The sequence below is a fragment of the Oncorhynchus kisutch genome, linkage group LG9 (genome assembly GCF_002021735.2).
Source record: "Oncorhynchus kisutch isolate 150728-3 linkage group LG9, Okis_V2, whole genome shotgun sequence".
NCBI lineage: Eukaryota > Metazoa > Chordata > Actinopteri > Salmoniformes > Salmonidae > Oncorhynchus > Oncorhynchus kisutch.
In genome coordinates, this window is record NC_034182.2 from 18,734,526 (window position 1) to 18,757,215 (window position 22,690).

Sequence of the window (22,690 nt, forward strand, 5' to 3'; positions counted from 1 at the left end):
CCCAGACCTGCTTTTTTCAACTCTCTAGAGACAGCAGGAGCGGTAGAGATACTCTTAATAATCGGCTATGAAAAGCCAACTGACATTTACTCCTAAGCTGCTGACTTGCTGCACCCTCGACAACTACTGTGATTATTATTATTTGACCATGCTGGTCATTTATGAACATTTCAACATCTTGGCATGTTCTGTTATAATCTCCACCCGGCACAGCCAGAAGAGGACTGGCCACCCCTCATAGCCTGGTTCCTCTCTAGGTTTCTTCCTAGGTTTTGGCCTTTCTAGGGAGTTTTTCCTAGCCATGCTTCTACACCTGCATTGCTTGCTGTTTGGGGTTTTAGGCTGGGTTTCTTTGAGATATCAGCTGATGTAAGACGGGCTATATAAATACATTTGATTTATTTGATTTGTGGGGGCAGCTTGGCCGTATGGTACGTAAGAAGTGTCCATCAAGCCAATCCAATTTGTGGGAGGTGGTTCCGGAAGCATGGGTGAAATCTCTTAAGATTACTTTTAACAAATTGACAACTAGAATACCAAAGGTCTGCAAGGCTGTAATTGTTGCAAATGGAGGATTCTTTGACGAAAGCAAAGTTTGAAGGACAAAATTATTATTTAAATTAAAAATCCATATTTATAACCTTGTCAACGTCTTGACTATATTTCCTATTCAATTTGCAACTCAGTTCATGTATGTTTTCATTGAAAACAAGGACATTTCTATCTGACCGCAATCTTTTGAACGGTAGCATATATATATATATATATATATATATATCGATTGATTCTTGAAGAATATAACTTAGAAATGCCTCATGAACTTAGTTCAACTGTCACACTCCATGAGAACCCAAAATATAAGCTTGTTTTACTCCAATGTTTGTAAACATTGTAAATGTAAACAAACACTGTATAGCCTCATAACATTGTTAACACAACAATTTTTATATCATGGATGTAATTTTTTTTGTGTTAACCATGTTATGAGGCAGTCCTTACATCCATAGCTGTCTATTAATCTGAGAGTGGTTACATTTCTCCAGGCCCATCCCTCAGCTTTTTACCAAAGTGCCTGTACAGAGTACCTGTACAGATCCACTACTGCCCTAAATGTTTACATTAAGAATCACAGAGAACATCATATCAAAAAATGATTTTGCTTTCTTGTTGGGCAACCGTTTTGTTATTGTTTCATGGATTTGCCCTTCAAACAGCTGCATATTAGAAAGACATCAAAGTGTCACCAACAAAAAGGTAAACAATAGGCCTGTAGCAAACGCAGCATATGGCATTCATTTTTCACATGTAAATAGCACTTTTCAGTAGTGCTCAAAGCATGCCATTCAATGAGCGCAGCATTTATTTTTCAACTTCAATCAATGAGTCAATTTGAGTAGAGTAGGGCTGGCTAATAAATCCTTAGTTTTTGGGTCATGCTCAGGTAAAACAATTTGGTTAATCTAGACTTCCATATTTCCAAGTCCTATTCTTGAAGATCAAGGGGTATAACACGAATTGGAATGACTGGAATTCTGATAGACTTTGGTTTCTAATGTACATATATAATTTAATCGTATTATTATATGTAGTAGAAAGCAATTGGGTTAGAAGAAGAGTAACGGATTACACTTAGAAAGTAACAAACCCAACACTGTCAGCACCCCTACTTCCCACTTCCCCCCTACTTGTCTGAGGTTGCAACACAAAGGAGGCGGGGCTTATCGAAGGTTCTGTGTGTACAGTTGGACAATCGGTACCACGTGACCGTTTCCCTGGCTCGCCTTTGTGGCACAAATCGTGATTTTCGAGTCTCTCTATGGACAATAATGGGAGAAAACTGACAAAGACGCATATTTAACGAGGCTTAAACGGATGTATTCTATTGTTTTGTGGTGTGGTTCTTTCGCATTTCCGGGAAGATAGGAGACGCCGCCGTTGTTTAGTTTTTAGGACGGGTTTTGTTTATCACATCTCAATTTGGTTGGTGAGTAGTTATTGGTAAGTCGCTATATTGCTAAGTTAATTGCTGTGCCTGTTTATTTTTATTCAGAATGCTCGTATTGCTTGACAGTTGAATATAAAAACAAAGCTAAGTCGATAACTATAAAGGATATAACGTTAGTGATTTTCAGAAAACACACTTTGCATTGTCCGTTAGCTAGCTAACATAACGTTGTTTACTCTGCTAGCCAACAGTGCATTTTTTTTAAATACTAGCATTGCTTTGAACTAGAGCTATCCACTGTGTCACAAGCAACAACTGTTTAGTAACAGTCTGGTATACTTTTGTTTCTATTCCAATATTCAACACATAAAGCCCATAGACTTACCTTTTCTTAACACTCCGCTACACGCGCGTGTGTTTTTGGTGAAAGAGACTGGAGGGGGCGCGTGTTTGATGTTTGTTCAAGCATACAGACCACTGTTTCTAATGTCGTTTAGCTAGCCTCTCCAGGAAAGTGTTGTTGGGTTGGGAATACGTTATTTGTCTGCTTGAAGTAACGCGAAAGCACGAGATGCCAGGTACTACTTTCGAACACCCACGGTCAGTTATTACATGGATTTCACAGCCACGCACTTGAACGCCGAGTCTTGCGTTTTGAACGGATTCCTTTCTAAAATCCCATTCACTTAACTAGCCATGCTAGTTTTCCTAATTAGTTGCGTCTCTGACGCATCAATCCATTGTGCCATGTGAATGGAATCCGACTCGTTGTTACATTGCTTTGTGCAGTTATATAATTTAATATTGCTGTTCCATTTTCCAAAACATGTTCACTGTCGATGTTTTGTGAAATTTAGCTAGCTAGTTAACTCCTTTAGCTAGCGTTCCGTTATGTTTTCCTTGTAGGCCCATCCGTGGTAGTGGTCGCATGGTTATGGTGTTTGTTGCCCGTTAGTATTACCTAGCTAAATCCTCTATTTTAACTAACAGTTCGCTAATGTCATGTAACTATTGTTATGTTATAACTTAATGTGCAGGTCCTGTGTGTTGTAACCAACCTTGATGTTAGCTAACTAGCCTTTTTGACAAGCTGTGACACTGGTCTATTATAAACTAGCATTTAATCCACCACCACGAATTTAGAAGATTTAGCCAAAGTCTTAGTCGAGAATTAAGCATTTCACAAGGCAGAGAAGAACCCGTGGTGTATTAATTCCGCCGATTGGGCAGGGGTCTAAATACATTTGTCCAATAGAAACCTGAAGTTTTGGTTCTTAAATCGTAAACTGTTATCCTAATGAATACACCAGACTAGTAAAAAAAAATTAAGGATAATCAGATCGAAAGCCAGTAGCAACCTACAGGTGTAATCCTGGCGTTGTGGATTGTAAAATAAATACAACACGTGGTTTCATTTGTGACGTTAGCTAGTTCTAGCTCATTGTCCTACACTTCATTAGCATGATATTACTAAGTCACGAGAACAGAAAATGTAACCGTTTGTTAGGACCAAGCAAACGTTGGGTGGGTGTCATGACTAGCATATAAACTTGCCCGTGTTGTAGCTGAGTAGCCTAGCTACTGTAGCACGCTAGATCTCTATATAGCTACAACTGCCTCTTTTATATACACTGCTCAAAAATAAAGGGAACACTAAAATAACACATCCTAGATCTGAATGAATGAAATATTCTTAAGTACTTTTCTTTACATAGTTGAATGTGCTGACAACAAAATCACACACAAATTATCAATGGAAATCAAATATCAACCCATGGAGGTCTGGATTTGGAGTCACACTCAAAATTAAAGGCTGATCCAACTTTGATGTAATGTCCTTAAAACAAGTCAAAATGAGGCTCAGTAGTGTGTGTGGCCTCCACGTGCCTGTATGACCTCCCTACAACGCCTGGGCATGCTCCTGATGAGGTGGCGGATGGTCTCCTGAGGGATCTCCTCCCAGACCTGGACTAAAGCATCTGCCAACTCCTGGACAGTCTGTGGTGCAACGTGGTGGATGGAGCGAGACATGATGTCCCAGATGTACTCAATTGGATTTAGGTCTGGGGAACGGGCGGGCCAGTCCATAGCATCAATGCCTTCCTCTTGCAGGAACTGCTGACACACTCCAGCCACATGAGGTCTTGCATTAGGAGGAACCCAGGGCCAACCGCACCAGCATATGGTCTCACAAGGGGTCTGAGGATCTCATCTCGGTACCTAATGGCAGTCAGGCTACCTCTGGCGAGCACATGGAGGGCTGTGCGGCCCCCCAAAGAAATGCCACCCCACACCATGACTGACCCACCGCCAAACCGGTCATGCTGGAGGATGTTGCAGGCAGCAGAACGTTCTCCACGGCGTTTCCAGTCTCTGTCACGTCTGTCACATGTGCTCAGTGTGAACCTGCTTTCATCTGTGAAGAGCACAGGGCGCCAGTGGCGAATTTGCCAATCTTGGTGTTCTCTGGCAAAAGCCAAACGTCCTGCACGGTGTTGGGCTGTAGCACAACCCCCACCTGTGGATGTCGGACCCACATACAGACACATGCACATTTGTGGCCTGCTGGGGGTCATTTTGCAGGGCTCTGGCAGTGTTCCTCTTTGCACAAAGGTGGAGGTAGCGCTCCTGCTGCTGGGTTGTTGCTCTCCTACGGCCCCCTCCTCCACGTCTCCTGATGTACTGCCTGTCTCCTGGTAGTGCCTCCATGCTCTGGACACTATGCTGACAGACACAGGAAACCTTCTTGCCACAGCTCGCATTGATGTGGCATCCTGGATGAGCTACTCTACCTGAGCCACTAGAGTGAAAGCACCGCCAGCATTCAAAAGTGACCAAAACATCAGCCAGGAAGCTGAGAAGTGGTCTGTGGTCACCACCTGCAGAACCACTCCTTTATTGGGGGTGTCTTGCTAATTGCCTATAATTTCCACCTGTTGTCTATTCCATTTGCACAACAGCATGTGAAATTTATTGTCAATCAGTGTTGCTTCCTAAGTGGACAGTTTGATTTCACAGAAGTGTGATTGACTTGGATTTACATTGTGTTTAAGTGTTTATTTTTTTTGAGCAGTATATATATATATATATATCACACCAGCTTCATTTACTTAGATTTGTGTGTATTGGGTATATGTTGTGAAATTGATAGATATTACTGCACTGTCGTCGCTAGAAACACAGGCATTTCGCTACACCTGCAATAACATCTGTATGTGACCAATACTTTTGATTTGAATGCAATCTTATGCGATTGCTACACTCCCATGCAAGTCTCTAGCTGGCTAGCTATGGGGAACACCCTTTTCATGCCACTTCGATACCGAAGTTACTTTTTTTGTAGCAGGTTAGGAGACTAAGGGTAGGGTTAGAGAAATTCTCTCCTAACCTGCTACGAAAATCACTTTGTATTGAGGTGGTGTGAAAAGTGTGTCCCAGCTAGCTACATTGGACTAGTAACTGGAAGGTTGCAAGACCGACTCCCTCGAGCTGACACGGTAAAAATCTGTCGTTCTGCCCCTGAACAAGGCACTTAATCCACTGTTCCTAGGCCGTCATTGAAAATAAGAATGTGTTCTTAACTGACTTGCCTAGTTAAATAAAGGTCAAATAAAATTACATAAGCACCATTACATGTGTTGTGTTAACATCATAGACCAGATGTTTTTCCTTGGGCCATGTCACTTAATTAACGCCAGAGTTTCCTTTAGCAGTTTCCTTTTATTATTATTTTTAAACCTAATTAATACAGTTTTCCCCATCATCCAGTTGTCTGGGAGAAAAACACATCTCATTTGCAAAATAGGCCAAAGGAAACTATTGATCCTCTGTGGCTACATTATGCTCTCTGGTGTATTTTGAACATTGAGAGCGGGTTCCTGTGGTTGGAATGCTTGGCCTCCTGGGCCCAGGGGTTCATGAGAGTCTCACCTTTCCACAGAGGGGTCATAATAGTTTGTAGCCCAAACTGTTCGGACTCTACAGGCGATTTTGTGAGAAGGAAGACCTAATGTCTCATTGTTCTGCCCTCACAATGTGTAGGCTACAAAGCTTGGCAGACAGTTTACACTCTTCCATTAAAGAATCAGGGAGGCACTGGTACCGTTAAGTATCTTTAGTAAAATATATTTGGTTTTTAACAGATACAGAAAGGAGAATGTATTAGAAAAATCACTATATACATTCATACAAATAAAGAACAGCGTTTCTATCATGAGCTAGCAACAAGAAAATAAGCCTAGTTAGCCAACATGACTACAGAAATTAGAACAATTTACATCACAGGAAAGGTCACAGGAAAGGTGCCACAAAACATATACATACACAACATATACACACAAACTAAGTGTCCATACAACTGAATAACTAATACTTTAGCTCTGTCACGAGGAATCTGAACACATTATTTTCGTCCAAAACCCAAAGAAGCTCAATTCTGTCACAAAACATTAGCTAGCATGCTAACACATAATGTTAAGTGAATGGACGATAGTTAGCGCAATTAGCTTAGCATAATCGGAACATAGAAAACATGTAAATAACATAAATTATAGAAACACAATTTGAATTAGCAAACGCATGTCCTATTAACTCAAAGTACTTAGACGTATCTTTAACCAAGGCCTAGTAAGAGACTGTCGTTCTGAACGGAAATAGCTTTGCACCAAGAGTTAGAAAATGTAAAGCTACAGTACTAAACTTCTCCACTAGATGACAACACAGCTGTACAAAGTCTTATTGTCCAACCAATGACAAACACCACTCTATCTCCGTCTTGCTCTGTCACCTTTCACCGCATTTAATCTGTATATACTGTTCTATACTATGCAACGGTTTCTCATTCACTTAATAGTTATCTTGCATTACTCATCTCATATGTATATACAGTATTCTATACTATTCTACTGTATCTTAGTCCGTTCTGCTCTAACATCGCTCGTCCATATGTATATAGTCTTAATTCATTCCTACTTAGATTTATTTGTGTGTATTGGCTATATGTGCAATTTGTTAGCTATTACTGCACTGTTGGAGCTAGAAACACAAGCATTTCGCTACACCCGCAATAAATAACATCTGCTAATCATGTGTATGTGACAAATACAATTTGATTTGATGGAGAAGTGCGACATTAGCTGATGTGGTGGAGAAAAATGGATGTGTCGAACTGCTTTGCTTTATCTTGGCCAGGTCGCAATTGTAAATGAGAACTTGTTCTCAACTTGACTACCTGGTTAAATAAAGGTGAAAAAGAAAAAAAACTGATCTGTATTTTAAACTGACAGTTTGATGGAGATGTTTTATTATGGTAGTTAGATTTCCACGGGGGCGCGGACATCTGCTCTAGGGTCTTAATCCGGCCTTGCCAGGTGTTACCTCCCTCTAAACTAGTAAACTGCTAAAAGGCTAGTGCACCTCTTTTGACTTGTGTGTAGCCCTTTATGATTGGAATGATCTTAAACAAAATACATTTATGGAATTGTATTCAATTTGTCATTATTGGGGTTAATGGAACTCTTACAACAACATTAACAAAGCTACACACACCTTGCACCCATGTTTAATCAGTGAATGGGAGAATCTCCATCACACGATTTTCATTTAACAATTTTAATTGGATTTTTTTCTAGCTCATGGCTGAAAGAAGCACAAACAACAATTTCAGAGGGAGAGATCACACAACATGCAACACTTGTAGTAATATCAAAATCAGACAGTACAGTGCTGCTGTCGGAGAATATTGTGTGAGAGTTGAGTAAGCTTTCTTAAGTCTTTTCAAAATGCTGATGAAATCTGTGTTGCAGATGGAATCCAGACATGTTAAAATCATAAAACAGTTCTACATGAACTTTTCATGCACACTGGGAACAAACAACACAAGCTTTGCTGTGAAGTCTGGAGTTCGTCAAGGTTGTGTGTTATCTGCCTTACTCTTCAACCTGGCAATAGACTAGGTCATCCGGTGAACAATAGAAGATCAGGCGAGACCTTGGCTTCGCCGATGGCCTGGCTGTTTTATCACACAAACCAACATCTAGGCCTACAAGAAAAAACTGACAAGACTCCACTCCAGTGGTTATCAACTGCAGCGAAGCAAAGGTCATGCCCAGGGCTGTTACGGTGACCGTGTGACCGCCTGTGTGGCGGTAATGAGTCATGGCCGCAGTCGAATTCTATGCGACCATTTAATCACTGTAATTAGGCTTCTCTGAGCTCTGATGCTGCCGATGGTCATTAGTGGACTACCAAACTTGCTAACTGCCTTGTACTCAGCACTATTGTCCCTCTAATCACTCTGACATCAATGTTTTGAAAATCAAATCAAACGCTTAATGAGCTCATGTTCTGCAACATTTCTATAGGCTATGGATTTGTGTGAAGTGTTTTGATCGCCTATTAAAAAGAAGATCCCATCAGTTTTCTATAGGCTTGGCCTACTTATTCCTTAACCTTCCTAATATTAAGTTATTTGCAACAGTAATATAGCCTACCAGGCTTGCATGAAAATGAACCACGGGAAAAGCGTCATCCGTTCGCCATTTAAGTGCATAGATTACATATTGTTTTCCCCTACACCCCTGTTCCGAGACAGGTGCATGATAACGGTCCATTCTAAATCAAAACTAGGTTCACACATATTATTTAGTATATAATGACCATATTAAATTTGAGTAGTCGGATGGGTGACGATATTAACTTGTGAATGATGCCCACTGTTGGCAAGCAAAACTTTTTCATCTCATGTAGCCTAGCCCATAGGGGTATATCATTTTTTATGTATTTTTTTTGTATTTGACCTTTTTTCTTTCTCCAAATTACGATCTTGTCTCACCGCTGCAACTCTTCAATGGGGGAGGCAAAGGTTAAGTCATAAACAATCTCTCACGCACAAGCCCACATGCTAGTGAGTAGCCAGCAAAAAAACACAAAAACATTAATCTATCTATCCCGCCCAATCAGAGCCGTCGGAGATGAGTGGTCCCGAGGTAGCGAAGACGCCGGGGGGCAGGGCGCCGGGGAAGGAAGGCATGGAGGCTGTAGCCAATGGCCATGCAGGAGAGGGTGAACAGGGAGGAGACGATCCCTTCGCTGAGTACATGTGGATGGAGAACGAGGATGCGTACAACAGACAGGTTGGTACACACACAGTAAAATATAATTGTTGCATAAGTATTCACCCCTTTAGGCAATCCTAAATTAAAATGTGGTGACAAATCACAGGTTACATGGACTCGCTCTGTTTGAAATGAATGACTTCCCCTTCCTCTGTCCCCCATAGACATCTGTAATCTCCCTCTGTCAAGTATTGAGTGTGAAACTTGTTAGGGAGAGGGGGAAGTATTTGGAATTTTGGATGACTGAGGTCCAAAGTCAACTACCTGTTACTCAGGCCCAGAAGCTAGGATTTGCATATGCATGGTAGTATTGGGTAGAAAACACTAAAGTTTCTAAAACTGTTATAATTATGTCTGTGAGTATAAGAGAAATGATTTGACAGGTGCAAACCCAAGGACAAATTTTTTTTTTCTGTTGACCTGCCAGCCAATACCAAGTTGAAGTTATTGAAACCAAAGACTTCCGCCTCCCAAATTGCAGTTCCTATGGCTTCCACTATATGTCCACAGTCTTTATACATGGTTTCAGGCTTGTATTCTGAAAAACCAAAGGGGAATAGTTGTTTATCCTCAGGAAGACCTATGGCAAAACTAGTCTAATTGAGCACGTGACCGAGGGCGTGCACTGCATTATTTTCCATTCCTATTGAAAATGGTTTGCTCTGTATGAAATATTGTTTATTTAGATTGGAGTACCTAATAATGAATTAGAAACGTTGTTTGGATAAACTTTACTGGTAACTTTTGGAACGCCTATGTCTGCATTCTGAACGGGTGGATTACTGAACTCAATGACGCCCACTAAACGCACTATTTGGGATATAAAGAAGGAATTTATCAAACAAAACGACCATTCATTGTGTTCCTGGGATTCTTGTGATTGCGATCAGAGGAAGATCTTCAAAGGTAAGTGACTTATTCTATCGCTGTTTGGGATTTTGTGACCCTTGTTTGGATAATATGCTGTTGTGGGGCGCTGACCTCAGATAATCGAATGTTGTGCTTTCGCCGTAAAGCCTTTTTGAAATCCAACTATGCGGTTAGATTGCCAAGATTCTAAGCTAAAGAATCATGTATGACACTTGTATTATCATGAAGGTTTAATATTACGTTTTCTGTATTTTGAATTTGGCGCTCTGCAATTTCACTGGATGTTGTCGAGGTGGGTCGCTAGCGGGACCCCTGCGCCAGAAAGGCAGATAAAATTCCAAAGACCAGGGAGCTTTTCGAAAGCCACATAAAGAAGGGCAGTGATTGGTAGATGGGTAACGTAATATCCTTTAACTTCTTAAGGTATAGGGGACTCTTGCGTCCCACTTGGGCAAAAAACTGGGAAAATGCAGCGTGGCAAATGAAGAAAAAAAATGATATAAAAATCAAACTTTCATGAAATCACATGTAAGATACTCGATTTAAAGCTACACTCGTTGTGAATCCAGCCAACGTGTCAGATTTTAAAAAGGCTTTTCGACGAAAGCATAAGAAGCTATTATCTGATGACAGCACAATAGTAAACGAAGAAGGTAGCATATTTCAACCCTGCAGGCGCTACACAGAAATAAAATATAAAACATGCATTACCTTTGACGAGCTTCTTTTGTTGGTACTCCAATATGTCCCATAAACATCACAATTGGTCCTTTTTGTTTGATTTAATTCCGTCCATATATATCCAAATGTCCATTTGTTTGATCCAGAAAAAAACAGCTGCAATGTCACTACAAAACATTTAAAAGTTGCCTATAAACTTTGCCAAAATATTTCAAACTTTTTTTGTAATACAACTTTAGGTATTTTTAAACGTTAATAATCGATCAAATTGTATACGGGTCTATCTGTGTTCAATACAGGAAGAAAACAAACCATGCTACTTTTCACGTCTTGCGCACTCAACAGTGTTACGTTGCTCCTAGATGACTTACTTCTTCATTGCACAAATGAATAACCTCAACAAAATTCCAAAGACTGGTGACATCCAGTGGAAGCGGTAGGAACTGAAAACAGGTTCCTAAGAAATATAATTTGCCAATGACAACTCGGTGAACAGAGAGACCAAAAATAAATACATTCTGAACTGTTAGTCCTCGGGGTTTTGCCTGCTACATAAGTTCTGTTATACTCACAGACATGATTCAAACAGTTTTAGAAACTTCAGTGTTTTCTATCCAAATCTACTAATATGCATATCTTATATTCCTGGCATGAGTAGCAGAAAGTTGAAATTGGGCACGCTATTTATCCAAAAGTGAAAATGCTGCCCCCTATACCTTAACCTGTAGTGACGCCCAGCCCGTGAACGGGACCGTTATCATCATCTGACACTAATTAGCATAGCGCTACGGACATAAATATTCCTATTCATGAAAATCACAAGTGAAATATATTGGAACACAGCTTAGCCTTTTGTTAATCACCCTGTCATCTCAGATTTTCAAAATATGCTTTACAGCCAACGCTAGACAAGCATTTGTGTAAGCTTATCATAGCATAGCATTATGCCTTGCTAGCAGCAGGCAAACTTGTCACAATCAGAAAAGCAATCCAATTAAATCGTTTACCTTTGAACTTCGGATGTTTTCACTCACGAGACTCCCAGGTAGACAGCCAAAGTTAATTTTTCCCCAAAATATTATTTTTGTAGGTGAAATGGCTCCGTTTGTTCTTCACGTTTGGCTGAGAAATCGCCCGGAAATTGCGGTGACCACAACACCGAATAATATTCCAAATTAGCTCAAATATCGACAAACATCGCAAACGTTGTTTAGAATCCATCCTCAAGGTGTTTTTCTAATATCTATTCGATTAATATATCCGTCGGGACAATTCCTTTTTCTCTAGGACCGATTGGAGTAATGGGTACCTCTGCACTTTACGCGAGATTCTCTCTCGGAGCCACCATGTGACCACTTACGCAATGTGCCCCCATACGGCTATTCTTCAACCGAAATGCGTAAAACTACGTCACAATGCTGTAGACACCTTGGGGAATACGTAGAAAGCGCAAGCTCGTTGATGGTACATTCACAGCCATATAGGGAGTCATTGGAAGGCAGCGCTTTCAAAACCTGGGGTACTTCCGGATTGGATTTTTCTCGGGCTTTCGCCTGCAACATCAGTTCTGTTATACTCACAGACAATATCTTTACAGTTTTGGAAACGTTAGTGTTTTCTATCCAAATCTGTCAATTATATGCATATTCTAGCATCTTTTCCTGGCAAAATATCCCGTTTTAAAACGGGAATGTTTTTTTTTTTCAAAAATGAAAATTACTGCCCCCTAACACCAAGGGTTTAGAAGTTAAGCATGCTCAAGTTAATAATTATCCTGTGGATTATTGTCGTCCTCCTGAACTGAGCTGCAGGACAGGAAGGAAACTGCTCAGGAATGTCACCATGAGGCCATTGGATTTTTTTTAACGGCTACGCAGTCAAATGGCTGTGATGGGAGAGAGCTGTGGAAGGATCAACATTGTAGTTACTCCATAATAATGAGTGTAAAGAATAATACTAATATTCCAAAACGTGCATGTATGCAACAGGGTACTGTTATACTGTAAGAATGTACTTTTTGGCCTAAATGCAAAGCCTGTTTGGGGCAAACGACGCATAACTGACTCATGCATCATGGTCTGGGTATGCTTGACATTGTCAAAGATTAGTTTTTCGGAATAAACAGGATGTAGCTAAGCACAGGCAAAATCCTAGAGGAAAACCTGCTTCAGTCTGCTTTAAGTGGCCAAGTTTAGTTTGGACATAAATTGCTTGAATCTATGGCTAGCCATAGATAATCTATATTTTATATATATATATATATATATATAATATATTGCTGCCAAAGGTGTTTCTAACATGTCCTGACTAGGGGGTGAATATTTTTCTAATACAGGTGTATTAGTGTTTTAATTTTTCATAACTTTTAAAGAAATTGTCGATTTCCCCCAATACTTTGACATTAGTATTTTGTGTAGATTTTTGCCAAATGCATTTTAATCCCACTTTGTAACACTGTTTTTTTTAAATTTATTTTACCTTTTATTTAACCAGGTAGGCAAGTTGAGAACAAGTTCTCATTTACAATTGCGACCTGGCCAAGATAAAGCAAAGCAGTTCGACAGATACAACGACACAGAGTTACACATGGAGTAAAACAAACATACAGTCAATAATACAGTATAAACAAGTCTATATACAATGTGAGCAAATGAAGTGAGAAGGGAGGTAAAGGCAAAAAAGGCCATGGTGGCAAAGTAAATACAATATAGCAAGTGAAACACTGGAATGGTAGTTTTGCAATGGAAGAATGTGCAAAGTAGAAATAATGGGGTGCAAAGGAGCAAAATAAATAAAAATTAAATACAGTTGGGAAAGAGGTAGTTTGGGCTAAATTATAGGTGGGCTATGTACAGGTGCAGTAATCTGTGAGCTGCTCTGACAGTTGGTGCTTAAAGCTAGTGAGGGAGATAAGTGTTTCTAGTTTCAGATTTTTGTAGTTCGTTCCAGTCATTGGCAGCAGAGAACTGGAAGGAGAGGCGGCCAAAGAAAGAATTGGTTTTGGGGGTGACTAGAGAGATATACCTGCTGGAGCGTGTGCTACAGGTGGGAGATGCTATGGTGACCAGCGAGCTGAGATAAGGGGGGACTTTACCTAGCAGGGTCTTGTAGATGACACGGAGCCAGTGGGTTTGGCGACGAGTATGAAGCGAGGGCCAGCCAACGAGAGCGTACAGGTCGCAATGGTGGGTAGTATATGGGGCTTTGGTGATAAAACGGATTGCACTGTGATAGACTGCATCCAATTTGTTGAGTAGGGTATTGGAGGCTATTTTGTAAATGACATCGCCAAAGTCGAGGATTGGTAGGATGGTCAGTTTTACAAGGGTATGTTTGGCAGCATGAGTGAAGGATGCTTTGTTGCGAAATAGGAAGCCAATTCTAGATTTAACTTTGGATTGGAGATGTTTGATATGGGTCTGGAAGGAGAGTTTACAGTCTAACCAGACACCTAAGTATTTGTAGTTGTCCACGTATTCTAAGTCAGAGCCGTCCAGAGTAATGATGTTGGACAGGCGGGTAGGTGCAGGTAGCGATCGGTTGAAGAGCATGCATTTAGTTTTACTTGTATTTAAGAGCAATTGGAGGCCACGGAAGGAGAGTTGTATGGCATTGAAGCTTGCCTGGAGGGTTGTTAACACAGTGTCCAAAGAAGGGCCGGAAGTATACAGAATGGTGTCGTCTGCGTAGAGGTGGATCAGGGACTCACCAGCAGCAAGAGCGACCTCATTGATGTATACAGAGAAGAGTCGGTCCAAGAATTGAACCCTGTGGCACCCCCATAGAGACTGCCAGAGGTCCGGACAGCAGACCCTCCGATTTGACACACTGAACTCTATCAGAGAAGTAGTTGGTGAACCAGGCGAGGCAATCATTTGAGAAACCAAGGCTGTCGAGTCTGCCGATGAGGATGTGGTGATTGACAGTCGAAAGCCTTGGCCAGATCAATGAATACGGCTGCACAGTAATGTTTCTTATCGATGGCGGTTAAGATATCGTTTAGGACCTTGAGCTGTTTAGGACTGTAAAATGTGAAGAAATCCAAGGGGAGGTGAATACTATAATATTACACAATATTAATGCTAGGCCAATGCTTCTGACAGCGGTATGAGACAAACTGTTTCTCATTGTTTGGGGGTGGCTAGATCAGCTTCAATATTGTGGTTTCAATCAATGTAATTGTCTGCATTTCCAATCCCCCATATATTTGTGTGTGTATTACATACGCACAGTGCATTCGGAAAGTAATCGGACCCCCTGACATTTTCCACAATTTAAGTTACAGCCTTTTTCTAAAATGTATTTAAATAAATATTATTCCTCACACAATACCCCATAATGACAAATCGAAAATATATATTTTTAGAAATGTTTGAATGTATTAAATAAACTGATACCTTATTTACATACAGTACTAGTCAAAAGTTTGGACACCTACTCATTTATATTTTACTATTTCCTACATTGTAGAATAATGGTGAAGTCAAACTATGAAATAACACAATCATGTACTAACAGTGTAAAACAAATCAAAATATATTTGAGCTTCTTCAAAGTAGCCACCCTTTGCCTTGATGACAGGTTTGCACATGCGTGGCATTTTCTCAAACAGCTTCACCTGGAATTATTTTTCAACCGTCTTGAAAGAGTTCCCACATATGCTGAGCACTTGTTGGCTGCTTTTCCTTCCCTCTGCGGTCCAACTCATCCCAAACCATCTGTTGGGGAGAGGTCGGGTGATTGTGGAGGCCAGGTCATCTGATGCAGCACTCTATCAAGCTCCTGCTTGGTCAAATAGCCCTTACACAGCCTGGTAGTAGTGGTTTCTTTGCAGTAATTTGACCATGAAGGCCTGATTCACACAGTCTCCTCTGAACAGTTGATATTGATGTCTGTTACTTGAATTCTGTGAAGCATTTATTTGGGCTGCAATTTCTGAGGCTGGTAACTCTAATGAACTTATCCTCTGCAGCAGAGGTGACTCTGGGTCTTCCTTTTCTGCTCTTTTGCACACCAGTATTTTTAATTGCACATCTATCACTCCAGTGTTAATTGCTAAGTTGTAATTACTTTGCCACAATGGCCTATTTATTGCCTTACTTCATTTGCACACACTGTATACAGATTTTTCCATTGTGTTAATGACTGTACGTTTGTTTAACTGTTTTTGTCACACTGCTTTGCTTTATCTTGGCCAGGTCGCAGTTGTAAATGAGAACTTGTTCTCAACTGGCCTACCTGGTTAAATAAAGTCAATCAACCAAACTTCTAAAATATGTATTTTTTTCGCACCATTCTCTAAACCGTGTGTGTGTGAAAAGCCCAGGAGGCCGCCCGTTTTCTGAGATACTGGAACTAGCGCGCCTGGCATCGACAACCGCTCAGTCTCTTTGGTCACTCGTTTTGCCCATTCTGACGTTCAATCAAACAGCAACTGAATGCCTGCTTTATATAGCAATCCATGGCCACGTGACTCACTGTCTGTAGGAGCGAACCATTTTCGTGAACAGGGTGGCTTACCCAATAAACAGGTCACTGACTGCATATTAACTATTTCCTCCTCTCTTGGAGGAATTTTCAGAGCAGGGGTTCCTAGAGCATTGCTTCTCAGTCTCCCTCCATATACAGTGGGGAGAACAAGTATTTGATACACTGCCGATTTTCCAGGTTTTCCTACTTACAAAGCATGTCGTCTGTCGTTTTTATCATAGGTACACTTCAACTGTGAGAGACGGAATCTAAAACAAAAATCCAGAAAATCACATTGTATGATTTTTTTTTTTAAAGTAATGTCATGCAATTAAAATGCAAATTAATATGTATTTGATCACCTACCAACCAGTAAGAATTCTTTAACCTCTCTGCGCACGGAACCCGCTAGCGGGCCGAAATTCCACGACATACGGTGATCGCTACATAGATAGTCATATTAAACATTCATGAAAATACAAGTGTCTCACATGTATCGAAAGCCTAGAATCTTGCTAATCCAACTGCGTTGTCAGATTTAAAAAAGGATTTACTGCGAAAGAATGCGATGCGATTTATCTGACCATAGAGCCCCATTTTAATATATATATATATATTTATTAACCAGCACAGGTGTAACAATCACAAACTGCATTAAAATAAATTGTTTACCTTTGACGATCTTCGCCTGTTTGCAATTCCAATGCTCATTGTTACACAATGAATTATCTTTTGTTTGATAAAATCCGTTTTTAGCCTAACGAAACATTTTGTGAACCGCTTGTGTCGTGAATTCCGTCTCGTTCCATTTTCGACGACACATTCCAGGTAAATAACCCACACAGAACGTGACTTTTCCAGTCATGTTTGGTTTCACTGCAATCAACTGGTTTGTTTGTAACACAATCAAACGTGATGGGCCATTTTGCGGGACGTATTGACTGAAAGAAACCGATTTGAAGACGACAAGTCATGACATCATTGTGCACCAATGATTTGCCCGCTGTTTTGTTGCTTGACTGTCTTTTAACCCAATGACCACTGATCGTCTTGAAATCTAGCTGGGTAGATAGCCGGGGCGGCAGGGTAGCCTAGTGGTTAGAGCGTTGGACTAGTAACTGGAAGGTTGCAAGTTCAAACCCCCGAGCTGACAAGGTACAAATCTGTCGTTCTGCCCCTGAACAGGCAGTTAACCCACTGTTCCTAGGCCGTCAATGAAAATAAGAATTTGTTCTTAACCTCCTAAGAGGTTAATAAATCCTCTTAAGAGCAACGTCCTGCTACTCATGCCAGGAATATAGCACATGCATATGATTAGTATGTGTGGATAGAAAACAGTCTGAAGTTTATAGAACTAGTTAAATCATGTCTGTGGCTATAACAGAGCATGAGGGGCAAGCGAAAGCCCAAGGAAAACTGTTAACAAAAAAAAAAAAGATATCCTTCCGCCAGTTGCCTGTATTGTCAATGGGAAGGGAAAATAGATAGCGATGAGGTTGCAATACAGCTTCCACACGATGTCGCCAGTACTGTCATTTGCTTCGAAGTTAATCCTTGGTCAGATGAGAAATGGGCACTTCCTGTCATCAAGTACACATCTTGGACTTTTGAGAGAGAGAAAACGGAGCTTCATTTCAAGAACTGCTGCTATTGAATACAGATCGCCCCGTGATCAATTTGATAGATTATTAATGTGTACTAATACCTAAAGTTGGCTTACAAAAGTAGTTTGAAGTGTTTTGTCAAAGTTTATCGGCAACTTTTTTTAATAAAAAAAAAATGACGTAGCGTTTTTGTAAAGCTGCTTTTTCCTGGATCGGACTCGCTTCATAAATGGACATTTTGGGCATACATGGATGGATTTAATCGAAAAAAAGACCCAATTGTGATGTTTATGGGACATATAGGAGTGCCAACAAAGAATCTCGTCAAAGGTAATGAATATTTTATATTTTATTCCTGCGTTTTGTGTAGCGCCGGCTATGCTAATTCCTTTGTTTACATCTTTTTCCGGTATTGCGGGGGGTGCATGCTATCAGATAATAGCTTCTCATGCTTTCGCCGAAAAGCATTTTAAAAATCTGACATGTTGGCTCGATTCACGAGTGTAGCTTTAATTGAGTACCCTGCATGTGTGTTTTAATGAAAGTTTGAGTTTTAGCGAGTACTATTAGCATTTGTCGTTGCGCATTTCCATTTCCTGTAGGCTATGTGAGACGCAGACGTCTCACCTTGCCCTAACAGGTTTTAACTGACTTGCCTGGTTAAATAAAGGTAAAATAAAATAGATATAAAAAAATTAAATAGCCAATGATCTGGGCTAAACGGCAATATGCCATGTTTGTGTTGCAAGACCAACCCATGTAAGCTTCAGCGTAAAGTGAGTCGTTCACTATTGAAGTTTCTTACCGGAAGAAGCTACGCATAACACACTGCATTGTTTGAACGAGCAGATTCAGCTGTTTATATATCTATAATTATGGCGACTAAGTCAGGGAAAACTAAATCTAAGTCTAGATATACAGATGTACACACAATTTTAGAATAAATTGATTGGGAAGGTGAGACAGATTGTTGTAGGACGCTTCATTTAGCGATTGTGGAGGAATATTTTTTTGAACGGGAGAGGACATCGTTTTGGACTGGTAAGTTCTTATCATGCTAATGCCCTTGTTTGAAATTAATAATAAAGTATTATTTGGAATATAAAAAAATTAGAAGCAATATATTATAAACATGTAATGTCATGAAATGTGAGATGCGTGTGTCTGCCGCCCCACCCCAACCCACATGAAATAGCCTATTTGAGGCTGTTGAGGAAAGGGCAGGACCACATCAAAGGCCAAAGTGAAATGGAGATGGTAGACACAGCTGGTCTGTCATAATATAAAAAAGACAGTAGATCTAGCAGGTTATAATAATATATTCAACCTTAAACTCTCGTGTGTGTGTGTGTGTGTTTATACCTGTTGATACAGGGCTCATATGTAAAACAATTCTCACTGAACATTTTCTTTCACAGTGACACTGACGCCGAATGGGAGTCTTATCCGGTGTCCTGTGTGAATTTAAGTATTCTCTCTTTCTCTCTCTCGGAGGACCTGAGCCCTAGGACCATGCGTCAGGACTACCTGGCATGATGACTCCTGTCCCCAGTCCATCTGACCTTGCCGCTGTTCCAGTTTCAACTGTTTTGCCTTCGGCTATGAAACCCTAAACTGTTCATTTTTACTCTTGAGGTGCTGTCCTGTTGCACCCTCTACAACCACTGATCTCCACCCGGCACAGCCAGAAGAGGACTGGCCACCCCTCATAGCCTGGTTTCTTCCTAGGTTTTTGCCTTTCTAGGGAATTTTTCCTAGCCACCGTGCTTCTATACCTGCATTGCTTGCTGTTTGGGGTTTTAGGCTGGGGAGATATATATATATATATATATATCTCCCCAGCCTAAAACCCCAAACAGCAAGCAATGCAGGTATAGAAGCACGGTGGCTATATAAATTGATTTGATAGAGGACTGAGGGTCTTCCAAATGTTGAAAGTGTGTAAATAGTTACCCATGTTATTTTGTGTATGTGTGTATATATATATTTCTTTAAAAAAAAATTGGGTGGGTGTGTTAGAATACCATTTTGTATATAGTTATTTGTTTCAAAATGTGTGGGACACCTGGGTGACTTCATGAAAAATGTCATGTAGCACACTCATTTTGGAAGTTATCATTCTGAAACTTCGCACAAGTACTGTTGCCCTCTTATATTTTTCACTGAAATTGTCCCCATCATCCTATCTGAATGTTTGTTTTGTCTTGTTCATTTTAAAGATGATGCAATAAATAAAAATGTATTTTCTTTCATTGTATTATCCAAACCAGATCTATTGTGTTATATTCTCCTACATTCAATTCACATTTACACAAACTTCAGTGTTCTTTCAAATGGTACCAAGAATATGCATATCCTTGGTTCTGTGCCTGAGCTACAGGCTGCTAGATTTGGGTATGTCTTCAGGTGGAAATTGCACAAAGTAGGGGGGGGGGGGGGGGGGGCTGCAAGAGGTTTTAAGAAGCCCTCCTGTTCTCCACTCATTACCTGTATTAACTGCACCTGTTTGAACTCGTTACCTGTATAAAAGACACCTGTCCACACACTCAATCAAACAGACTCCAACCTCTCCACAATGGGCAAGACCAGGGAGCCATGTAAGGACATCAGGGATATAATTGTAGACCTGCACAAGGCTGTGATGGCCTACAGGACAGTAGGCAAGCAGCTTGGTGAGAAGGCAACAACTGTTGGCGCAATTATTAGAAAATGGAAGATGTTCAAGATCAAAATCAAATCAAATTTATTTATATAGCCCTTCGTACATCAGCTGATATCTCAAAGTGCTGTACAGAAACCCACAAAGATGACGGTCAATCACCCCCTGTCTGGGGCTCCATGCAAGATCTCACGTTGTGGGGCATCAATGATCATGAGGAAGGTGAAGGATCAGCCCAGAACTACACAGCAAGACCTGGTCAATGAGCTGGGACCACAGTCTCAAAGAAAACCATTAGTAACACACTACGCCATCATGGATTAAAATCCTGCGGCGCATGCAAGGTCCCCCTGCTCAAGCCAGCGCATGTCCAGGCCCGTCTGAAGTTTGCCAATGACCATCTGGATGTTCCAGAGGAGGAATGGGAGAAGGTCATGTGGTCTGATGAGACACAAATAGAGCTTTTTGGTCTAAACTCCACTCGCTGTGTTTGGCGGAAGAAGGATGAGTACAACCCCAAGAACAAGAACCCCAAGAACATCCCAACCGTGAAGCATGGAGGTGGAAACATTCTTTGGGGATGCTTTTCTGCAAAGGGGACAGGACAACTGCACCGTATTGAGAGGAGGATGGATGGGGCCATATATCACGAGATCTTGGTCAACAACCTCCTTCCCTCAGTAAGAGCATTGAAGATCGGTCATGGCTGGGTCTTCCAGCATGACAACGACCCAAAACACACAGCCAGGGCAACTAAGGAGTGGCCTCCGTAAGAAGCATCTCAAGGTCCTGGAGTGGCCTAGCCAGTCTCCAGACCTGAACCCAATAGAAAATAATTGCAAACAAAGGCTTCTGTACCAAATATTAAGTTCTGCCTTTCTGATGTATCAAATACTTATGTCATGCAATAAAATGCAAATTAATTACTTAAAAATCATACGTGACTTTCTGGATTTTTGTTTTAGATTCCGTCTCTCACAGTTGAAGTGTACCTATGATAAAAATTACAGACCTCTACATACTTTGTAAGTAGGAAACACTGCCGATTTTGCAGGTTATCAAATACTTGTTCTCCCCACTGTATATTGAAGAGAAATGCAACATATAAAGTGTTGGTTTCATGAGCTGAAATAAAAGAACCCAGAAGTGCTCTTCACAGACAAATCCCATTTCAACTGTACCGGGCACATGGTAGACGCGCATGGCGTCGTGTGGGTGAGTGTTGACATCAGCAAATCAGAGTTCCTTGTGGTGGTGGGGTTATGGCATGGGCATGCGTAAGCGATTGACAACGAACACTATTGCATATCGATGGAAATTTGAATGCGCAGAGATACTGTGATGAGTTCCTGAGGCCCATTGACATGCCATTAATTTGCTGCCATCGCTTTATGTTTCAGCATAATGATCTGTACACAATTCTTGGAAGCTGAAAATGTCCTAGTCCTTCCATGGCCTGCATATTCACCAGACATGTCATGCATGAATAATGTTTTGATGCTCTGGTTCAACGTGTACAGCAGCGTGTTCCAGTTCCCGCCAATATCCAGCAACTTTGCACAGACATTGAAGAGGTGTGGGACAACATTCCACAGGCCTCAATCAACAGCCTGATCAACTCTATGTGAAGGAGATGTGTCACTCTGCATGAGTCAAATGGTGGTCACACAAGATACTGACTGGTTTTCTGATCTACGCCCCTACCTTGTTACATAATTTTTTTAAGTACTGGATCTGTGACCAATTGAAAAAGAAAAGGCGAGCTTCACACTAGGAGCTCAGATGCAATAATTTAACCTAATAACCAACATTTTGACAGACAAGCTGTTTTCATCAGGGTTGTCTCCAACAGATGCATATCTGTATTCTCAGTAATTAGAAATCTAAATATTTGGGCTTAAAACAAAAACAATTATTGACAGATTTCCTTTCTATGAACTGTAAACTCTGTAAAATCTTATTGTTGCATGTTTTTTATTTTTGTCCAGTGTAGATACTAAACCCTCTCTCCTCTGTCACTGTTAGGTTGAAGAGGAATTGTTGGAGCAGGAGTTCTTGGAGCGTTGTTTCCAGGAGATGTTAGATGAGGAGGACCAGGATTGGTTTATCCCGGCCAGAGACCTCCCCTCAGGGATGGGGCAGCTCCATCAACAGCTCAACGGCTTGTCAGTCAGTGACAGAGGAAACGCAGAGGAGATGGCGGTGAGCATGGAACACACACACACAGCGTGGAACAAATATATATGTGTATGTCAGTTAGCCAGATCCAGCAACAGCTTAAAGGCCTGTCAGTTGGTAATGGGGGAAACGCAGACAATATGGCGGTAAAGGGAAGTGCTGAACACAC

At 40.9% G+C, this 22,690-nt stretch overlaps 1 protein-coding gene across 5 annotated transcripts in view; it reads left to right on the forward strand.

Moving 5' to 3' along the window:
• Positions 1-1,755: 1,755 nt before the first annotated feature.
• LOC109896843 (polyadenylate-binding protein-interacting protein 2B-like) overlaps positions 1,756-22,690 on the forward strand; it is a 33,595-nt gene continuing 12,660 nt past the window's right edge. For 2 of the 5 annotated variants that reach the window (XM_020491235.2, XM_031832054.1), the window contains exons 1-3: positions 1,758-1,998; positions 8,906-9,078; positions 22,369-22,545. In XM_020491235.2, the coding sequence (XP_020346824.1) occupies positions 8,917-9,078; positions 22,369-22,545 (339 nt within the window). In that variant the 5' untranslated portion in view covers positions 1,758-1,998; positions 8,906-8,916. Of the gene's footprint in view, positions 1,999-2,372; positions 2,524-8,905; positions 9,079-22,368; positions 22,546-22,690 lie in introns of those variants that run through there. The other 3 variants (XM_020491236.2, XM_020491232.2, XM_020491233.2) reach the window with 3 other exon arrangements.